Source organism: Acanthochromis polyacanthus, chromosome 17, assembly GCF_021347895.1.
Source record: "Acanthochromis polyacanthus isolate Apoly-LR-REF ecotype Palm Island chromosome 17, KAUST_Apoly_ChrSc, whole genome shotgun sequence".
NCBI lineage: Eukaryota > Metazoa > Chordata > Actinopteri > Pomacentridae > Acanthochromis > Acanthochromis polyacanthus.
In genome coordinates, this window is record NC_067129.1 from 26595307 (window position 1) to 26604756 (window position 9450).

The window sequence follows — 9450 nt, forward strand, 5'->3', positions numbered from 1 at the left end:
TATTGATAATTATTGGTTGTTATTGATTTTAATTGACAATTAGTGCTATTGATTAATATTGATAATTATTCATTATTTTATACGTATTGATTATTATTGTGATTCTGGGTGTTTGTTCCTATTTATTGATCACCTCAAGTCATCTGGTATTGATTATTATTGATTATTAATGATTATTTTTGGGATTCCATGTGTTTGTTTATAATTACTGATCATCTATAATGATATAATATTGATTATTATTGATTATTTCTGTGATTCGGGCGTTTCTAGGGTGACAGAGGGCAATCGAGGTTCAGATAAACAGAGAGAGAGAGCTGCAGCCTTGTCTGTCAGTCACCTCCTAAAATAGAAGCTGCAGTCCCGACACCAACTCTCTTTCCCTGTTTATCTCAGTGTCTCTCGCCCTGCAATCCGTCAGCAGCACTCTCTCTGCTGCTGGGCTGGTTGGATTCTGGACTAGTTGGACTCTGGACTGGTTGGATTCTGGGATGGTTGGATTCTAGACTGGTTGGATTCTGGATTGGTTGGATTCCGGACTGGCTGGATTCTGGATTGGTTGGACTCTGGACTGGTTGGATTCTGGACTGGTTGGATTCTGGACTGGTTGGACTCTGGACTGGTTGGATTCTAGGCTGGTTGGATTCTAGGCTGGTTGGATTCTGGACTGGTTGGACTCTGGGACGAGACGGACATGGTGACTGCTCCAGGACCAGAACTTCTTCTGAAGAGGTTCTGATGGACCACAAAGAGCACAGTGTGAATATTCCTTTAGTTTGATTCTGAACACAGAACCTGGATCTTAAAACTAGACCTGGTCTTGAACTCTGCAGGACCCTGACCTCAGTTGGGTCAGAATCAGAGTCAGAGTCAGGATCTCTGTAAGACTGAATCCAGTCTGACAATGAATCTCTGACAGCTGTGATCCAGATCCTGGTTCTGGTCTAGACTCTGACTCCCATCCTGATCCAGATCTTGAATGTGGTTCTGAACCTGAAGGTGGTTCTGAACCTGAAGGTGGTTCTGAACCTGAAGGTGGTTTGTATTCAATTGTCAGGGTGACTCTGCGGTAAGAGCACATTTAAAGTCCTTTTTGAACTGTTGATGATTGAAGTCATTGGTTGGTTTTTGAGAAAACACAACAGATTTAAAATAATTACAGCTTAGAACAAACTTTTATCCAAACTTTAAATTTCAGAACTTTTCATTTTCCAGCTGCACACTAAAAGCCAGAAGTATATTTATCAGAACGTGGTTGACTTCACTTTAAATGCCAACCAGCAGATTAGAAGGAACAATCCAACCATTTGGAGTTCTCAGCATATGCACTGTTCTCAGAAGCCAGATTATTGATACTGAGTGGTAAACAGAACCAGAACTAACCCTACTGAAGCAGGTCCAACAGAACCAGACCTCTCCAGTCAGACTTTAGGAGGTGTGTTTCTACCTGTACCTGGTCTCAAGTTGTCCTTCATTCTGTTCACATTAAAGGAGTTAAACGAGTCATGTGACTCTTCTGCAGTAAACGGACCAATCAGGTTCCTCCTACAGTCAGCAGTTTTAACGGAGAACTAAGAGGACAATAAAAAAATAGAATAGTAAAAAGCAATGCTGCTGTAAATCCAGGAATGCTGGATATTAAAGAAGTCGTTTATGTCTGACTCCATTCCATAATGCAGAAACTCAGCTTAACTTTAATCAAAGTGAATAATGTCTGTAATAAATACTAATAGATGATCCATGATCTGATCTATCAGCTGCAGGACCAGCAGAGTAAACAGACCAAACATTAGAACAGATTTATGGGATATCTGCATCAGCAGCTGAATACATGCAGGTTTCCATGGTACCAGGATGCATCCAGTGTGTGATGCTGTAACGGCTTCATTCAGTGGTTTTAGGAACGTTCAGATCAGCAGGTGTACAGAGGAAAGATCTGTATCATCAGGAAACGTGGTTAAATCTGAACTCTGAATCAGTTACCATGGAGATGTAGCTCCTCAGCATCAGTTACCATAGAGATCTAGTAACAGTTTAAAGAGGGACATATTCATCACAACTTCAGGCTCTCCATACCTGCTAACATGTTCCTCTTGCTTCGTAGTTCAGTTCTCTGATCTCAGGATAGAAACAACACAAGAGCCACTTGGTCTCCAAGTCCTGAGTGCATTCAGGCTGATTCACAGATTATTCATCTCTAGCTACAGTGTGCTGATTGAAAAACTATCTGTACTTCTTCCACTTAGATCATTTCTAAGGTCCAGAAAAACGATGGAACGAGCAACAGCTAGAATAACTGAACCGTTACAATTTAGCTAAAAGTATTTATTAGTCGTTTCTATGAAATGTTTTTGTCTTTCTATTTGTTGTATATGTTTCTACATGCATTATTATCTGTCAACATGTTGACCTGAAACTGTAAGTTTGTTGTTGGAGACTGTTTATCTGTTGTTATGTTTCCTCCAGAGACAAACATCCACAGTAAACAAACAGTAAGTGATGAGCAGCAGACTGAACCGAGGAGGAGGAGGAGGGAGGAAGGATTTCCTCAGTGCTCATCGCTGTCCTGAAGTCGACCTGCTGCCTCCACATAACGCACAAACCCCTCCTCCAGGTTCACTAGCTCCCACAGAGAAGAGCTCTGAGCTCACCTGTACAGGTAAGTGTGGTGCAGATTACCTGGACATCTGCTCGCCCTGCTTCTCTGAGGTAGCGGAGGACGACAATGAGGGAAGCATCAGCGACTGGTCAGAGGAAGATCTCACCCTCCACTTCTCTCCATCCGTCATCCTCCAATCAGATGACGAGGAACCTGACCCAGGAAGTGCCTTCGAGTGTGTCAATGTTACCATGGAAACACAGGTGAGTGCAATTATGGCTAACTAACCAACTGACTGACTAACTAACTAGCTAGCTAGCTCACTGACCAACTGACTGACTGTCTGTCTGACTGACTAACTAAATAGCTAACTAGCTAACGACTGACTGACTGGCCGAATAACTAACTAACTAACTGACTGACTGACTGACTAATGAATTGACTAACTAATGAACTAATTGACTAACTAATTAACTAACTCACTCACTCACTCACTAATTGACTAATTGACTAACTAATTAACTGACTGACTAACTAGCTAGGTAAATAACTAACTAATTGACTAATTAACTGTCATTGATCTCCCTGTTGTTTGGTTGTGGTAAATCTGAGGTCACTGAGTGATGTCATCAGTACTGTTGGCTGCTGAACCAACGACATTCGCTGTCTCACCTCTTACTGTCATCCAGGTGAAAGCTCAGGAGAGGGAGGGGCAGAAGATGGTCCCTAAACGATTGATTCAGCTGAAGAAGAAGAAGAACACAGAGAACGTCATCGACCAAGTGAACACTGAGAAACTAGAGGTATGACCACCAGCTGCTCACCTGTTTATTCACTTGTCTGTTTGCTCACCTGTCTGTTCACCTGTCTGCTCCTCTAACTGTCTGTCTGCTCACCTGTCTACTTGTCCAGGTGATACGAACAGATGAACCTGCTGAAGGGAGAGGAGATAACAGTGATGTGTCAGCCAATGAACAAGCCTGTCCATCTGTCTGTCAACATCCAAATATGTTGCTACGGCAACACAGTATGCCCTTCTCATTCCACACGCGCTCAGTGGCCAGCACTGATGTTGATGGTTACAGGGTCTACAAGGGCCTGATCGCAGGGACCAGCCCAGGTAAAAGTAGAAGCCTGCATCACCTCACACCTGTCAGGAAGTCCCACCCTGAATCATACTTGTCATTAATTATTGCCTCTCATCATACCTGTCATTAATTAGTACCTCTCATCATGCCTGTTATTAATTAGTACCTCTCATCATACTTGTTATTAATTAGCACCTCTCATCATGCATGTCATTAATTAGTACCTCTCATCATACTTGTTATTAATTAGTGCCTCTCACCATACCTGTCATTAATTAGAACCTCTCATCATACCTGTCATTAATTAGTACCTCTCATCATACCTGTCATTAATTAGTGCCTCTCATCATACCTGTCATTAATTAGTGCCTCTCATCATACCTGTCATTAATTAGTACCTCTCATCATACTTGCCATTAATTAGCACCTCTCATCATGCATGTCATTAATTAGTACCTCTCATCATACTTGTTATTAATTAGTACCTCTCATCATACCTGTCATTAATTTGTACCTCTCACCATACCTGTCATTAATTAGAACCTCTCATCATAGCTGTCATTAATTAGTACCTCTCATCATACCTGTCATTAATTAGTACCTCTCATCATACCTGTCATTAATTTGTACCTCTCATCATACCTGTCATTAATTAGTACCTCTCATCATACCTGTCATTAATTAGTACCTCTCATCATACCTGTCATTAATTAGTACCTCTCATCATACCTGTCATTAATTAGTACCTCTCATCATACCTGTCATTAATTTGTACCTCTCATCATAGCTGTCATTAATTAGTACCTCTCATCATAGCTGTCATTAATTAGTACCTCTCATCATACCTGTCATTAATTAGTACCTCTCATCATACCTGTCATTAATTTGTACCTCTCATCATAGCTGTCATTAATTAGTACCTCTCATCATACCTGTCATTAATTAGTGCCTCACATCATACTTGCCATTAATTAGTGCCTCCCATCATAGCTGTCATTAATTAGTACCTCTCATCATACCTGTCATTAATTAGTGCCTCTCATCATACTTGTCATTAATTAGTACCTCTCATCATACCTGTCATTAATTAGTGCCTCTCATCATACCTGTCATTAATTAGTACCTCTCATCATACCTGTCATTAATTAGCACCTCTCATCATACCTGTCATTAATTAGTACCTCTCATCATACCTGTCATTAATTAGTACCTCTCATCATACCTGTCATTAATTAGGGCATCTCATCATACCTGTCATTAATCAGTACCTCTCATCATACCTGTCATTAATTAGTGCCTCTCATCATACCTGTCATTAATTAGTACCTCTCATCATAGCTGTCATTAGTGCCTCTCATCATACCTGTCATTAATTAGTACCTCTCATCATAGCTGTCATTCATTAGTGCCTCTCATCATACTTGTCATTAATTAGTACCTCTCATCATACCTGTCATTAATTAGTGCCTCTCATCATACCTGTCATTAATTAGTACCTCTCATCATACCTGTCATTAATTAGTACCTCTCATCATACCTGTCATTAATTAGTACCTCTCATCATACCTGTCATTAATTAGGGCATCTCATCATACCTGTCATTAATCAGTACCTCTCATCATACCTGTCATTAATTAGTACCTCTCATCATAGCTGTCATTAGTGCCTCTCATCATACCTGTCATTAATTAGTGCCCCTGTCCTGACTTAACGTAGTATTAGTGACTAATAAACGATGAAAACCTCCCATTGATGATCAAATAGCTTTTATTATGAAACAACTGAAGGAAGAATAATCTGAATAAATGTATTTATGGTGTTTTTATAAAATCATGTCTCCTTTAAAATTAGGACATTGATGACATGTCACATAGAAAATGTCCTGAAAGAGAAGGAAAGTAATGTGATCTGGCTGCAGCCTGATCCGGTTTAATTATGAGTTCTGATCCAGTTAACCATTTACGCTTCAGTGCGTCGTAGGTGTACCGCCGGCGGTACACCTACTAATTTACATAGGAATTTCAAGAATGTCCGACGGCCGCAAACACGATTATACAAACACTATACGCCGATGGAAAGCTTAGATTCTCATGAATCCGCCGGTATAAACCACTTTCAGATGTGATTACCACAGCGGGTGAGAAAAACACATTTGTCCGACAAAAACAAATATTCATCCATCCGTTCTCTATACACGGCTTCAACGCACACAGCGTGACTCACATTTCCGGGTTCATTATTACACACAGAAAAAAAGATTCCACAAAAACCGGCCATAATCCAACCTTTTACATCCAGATGACACAAGCCAGTAAACTATTTTGTCCAAAACATGTCCTGAAGTCGTATAAAATCCACGAATCGGTCGTTTTCAAGGAAATGCACCTCGCGATGCGCGTCCAATATTCCCTGTATTTTTCGTAATTTTTTTTATTTAAAAATAGAATATTAGCGATTTTTGGTACTGAAAACGGCTGGAATTGACTGAAGCTTAAAGGGTTAAAGTAGGAGGTCTTATCCGGTTTAATGAGGAGTTCTGATCCGGCTCCACCTTGTTTTTTCAGGGTGCCTGGTTGGAGGAAACTCGAGACGCCTTCAGAAATCCTTGTCTCTGGATGAAACTAAAACAAAGATGGCGTCTTGCCTCATTAAGAACGTCCTCTCTAAGAAGATGCAGGTGGAGCAGAGCAGCAGTAAACCATCTCACCTGAAAAAGACCCTTGAGGAGTTACCTGCAGCGCTGCAAGGGGGGAGGACAGGTGTGTTCAAGGCTCCAGTCCATGTGGTGAGAGATGTGAGGAGTTTAGCAAAAAACACCTACAGCCTTCCGTTCCCAACATCTGACCATCACCGGCCAGCAAGCTTCAAGGTCATTGGCCAGGAGGACAGCCCTCCCCCCACCTATCAGCAGGCTGTGGGGTTCAAAGGTCACGTTGCCAAGATAGCTGCATCTTTCAGCCAATCACAGAACAGGAAACAGAGCAGCACATTCAGTAGTCCAATCACACACCAGAGACGAAGCAGTGAGCCAATCATTAGCAGACAAAGAGATGATGACATCCCCTGGCCTGTCATGTTAGACCCGCTCACCACCCCACCTGCCAGCGAGGACCTGTCAGAGCTCAGCCAATCAGAGAGAGCTGGGAAGTCCTGCCCTCACCATGCTCCATCCCCGGGGTCTCAGCAGAGGTCCATCCAGGATGGTTCCTCCCAGCAGGTCCTCCACCAGCCCTGCTTCTACACCCCCACTGCTCTGTGCGCCTTCCCCCACAGCCTGTACCCTCACCTGGGGAGCGTCAGCTACATCCACGGCCCCCTGAACTACTTCCACACCCACCTGCAGCCTCCTCCACCTGCTCCCGTTCCTGCAGCGCATGAGCAACAGCAGCAGCCATTTGAGTGCAAGGTTCAGGGTTTCCTACCTGCGCAGGTGGGTGGTGAGTTCATTGTTGACATAACTCGGTCTGCTCCAGCACCTGAAGCCCTCTTCAGTGTCCTCAGGCCCTGGTGCTTCTACGTGGACCCCCCTCCACAGCCTCAGAGGAAGATGCTGCTGGACCCAGAAACTGGCCGGTTCATTCAGGTGATCCTACCTGCAGCCAGCTCCAGCACGCCCCCAGTGGGCGGTACTAACCCCGCCCCCACCGTGATGAGGCCGGCCCCCACCATGCTGCAGGTGGGCGGGGCTAACCAATTCATGCTGCCGATGGGCGGGGCTAATCCCTCCATGTTTTCAGTCATACCGCTGCCCATGGCCTTGTCCACCATGTACGGCCTGCCGTGCCTCCCCCTTACAGTGATGACATCACACCTGCAGTCCCCTGATGACATCACACATACAGCACCATGATGACATTACATTCACATGACACGTATGTAGCGCGTCACAGGATAATAATCTGATGATTGTTGAGATATTTGTTAAGAGGATGGTCTGAGTTCACCAATCACTGAGTTAATAGTGATTAGTTTTTGTTTAAAACACGTCACCCATGTTTAGGAGGTTAGGAGATTTTGTTTTGTTTTGCACAGTTTTGAATAACTTGCTGCTTTTTACTGTTTTGTTCTGAAAGTTTACATCAAACACCAGCAGCTAAAGAACAACATGGCATTGGAGAACCTCATTCTGAAAGTTTAACCCTTTAAGCTTCAGTGTACCGCCGGCGGTACACCTACTAATTTGCATAGGAATTTCAAGAATGTCCGACGGCTGCAAACACGATTATACAAACACTATACGCCGATGGAAAGCTTAGATTCTCATGAATCCGCCGGTATAAACCACTTTCAGATGTGATTACCACAGCGGGTGAGAAAAACACATTTGTCCGACAAAAACGAATATTCATCCATCCGTTCTCTATACACGGCTTCAACGTACACAGCGCGACTCACATTTCCGGGTTCATTATTACACACAGAAAAAAAGATTCCACAAAAAACGGCCATAATCCAACCTTTTACATCCAGACAACACAAGCCAGTAAACTATTTTGTCCAAAACATGTCCTGAAGTCGGTATAAAATCCATGAATAGGTCGTTTTCGAGGAAATGCACCTCGCAATGTGCGTCCAATATTCCCCGTATTTTTCGTAATTTTTTTATTTAAAAATAGAATATTAGCGATTTTTTTGTACTGAAAACAGCTGGAATTGACTGAAGCTTAAAGGGTTAAACACCACAAGACCTGAAACTCTGCTTCAGTCTTTTTCTTTGCAGATGACTCTTTGTTTCACTATATCAGAAATTAGAACATTGTGAAAAGTTCAATGTTTTCCATTAGTTATATAAAGTGAAAACTGAATATGTACTCAACTTATTGCATCCATCCATCCATTCTCTATACACTGCTTTATCCTCACTAGGCTCGCAGGGGGTGCTGGAGGCGAAGGCAGGGGACACCCTGGACAGGTTGACTCATTACATGTAAAGCGAAATATTCCAGATATTCCCCCGGTTTAATTTTCGTGATTTTGGCTAGTATCTCATTGAAATCTCTAAAAATGTCAACATTTCCTTTGAGTTTGAGTCCATTATTGTTCCAACAGTAGAAACAGGCTTCATCTCTGGGTCTAGATCAGTACATGGACCACTGTCATGGAGAAGACTGCTGTCCGGACAATGTTCATCGACACCTTCAATGGAGAGCCTCAAAAGGTCTCTAAAAAGAAGCAGATTAATGAAGGTTGACTGAAGGTCGAAGTGAGGGTTAGGATTAGCAGAAGAGAAGATGAAGCCTTCAGAGGATTGTAGAGAAAAGATGATTCAAGAACTTTGGAGACCTTCATAGGCCTGAGGCTGGAGTCGGAACATCCAGAATCACCAGACGTTTTCAGGAAAGGAGCTACAACCATCACATTCCTGCTATCAGGACACTCCTGGACCAGAGACAGCAGATCCTCCCTGGGCTGAGGAGAAACAGAACCGGACTGTTCTCAGTGGTCTATGATATTCTTATCTTTCTAATGCACTTGTACACGATGAGTGAAAACCTGGGTCTCCAGAGACCTGAAGGACCAGCAGATGTTTGTTAGAACCTGAAGAACCGACTCTTCTCACAGCAAAACACAGGCATGGTGGTTTGGTTTGGTTTTGTTGAAATGATGTATTTTCAGGTTCAGAGATGTAATCGGTTCCAGACTGCTCACTCAGAAACAAAAAACTTCTGCTGGTTTTTCCACATTTTTCTGATTCACGTTTTAGTTCTGATAAAAACTCAGCTAATATTCAGGTGTTGTAAATTAAAAAATGGAAAGTAAAAC

At 42.6% G+C, this 9450-nt stretch overlaps 1 protein-coding gene across 2 annotated transcripts; it reads left to right on the forward strand.

Annotated features, from left to right (window-relative positions):
* The first annotated feature begins 340 nt into the window (after nt 1-340).
* prob1 (proline-rich basic protein 1) lies at nt 341-9449 on the forward strand. 2 transcript variants are annotated; one of them, XR_007937165.1, is made up of 6 exons: nt 341-1069; nt 2467-2862; nt 3289-3402; nt 3512-3719; nt 6252-7819; nt 8358-9449. XR_007937165.1 is itself a non-coding variant. In XM_022220594.2 (5 exons), exons 2-5 carry the CDS (start codon nt 2500-2502, stop codon nt 7535-7537), a joined length of 1971 nt encoding a protein of 656 aa, XP_022076286.1. In that variant the 5' UTR covers nt 341-1069; nt 2467-2499; the 3' UTR covers nt 7538-9449. The 2 variants fall into 2 exon arrangements, 1 of the variants encoding a protein (XP_022076286.1); XM_022220594.2 differs by having other exon boundaries at nt 6252-9449.
* The last annotated feature ends 1 nt before the right edge of the window (nt 9450 follows it).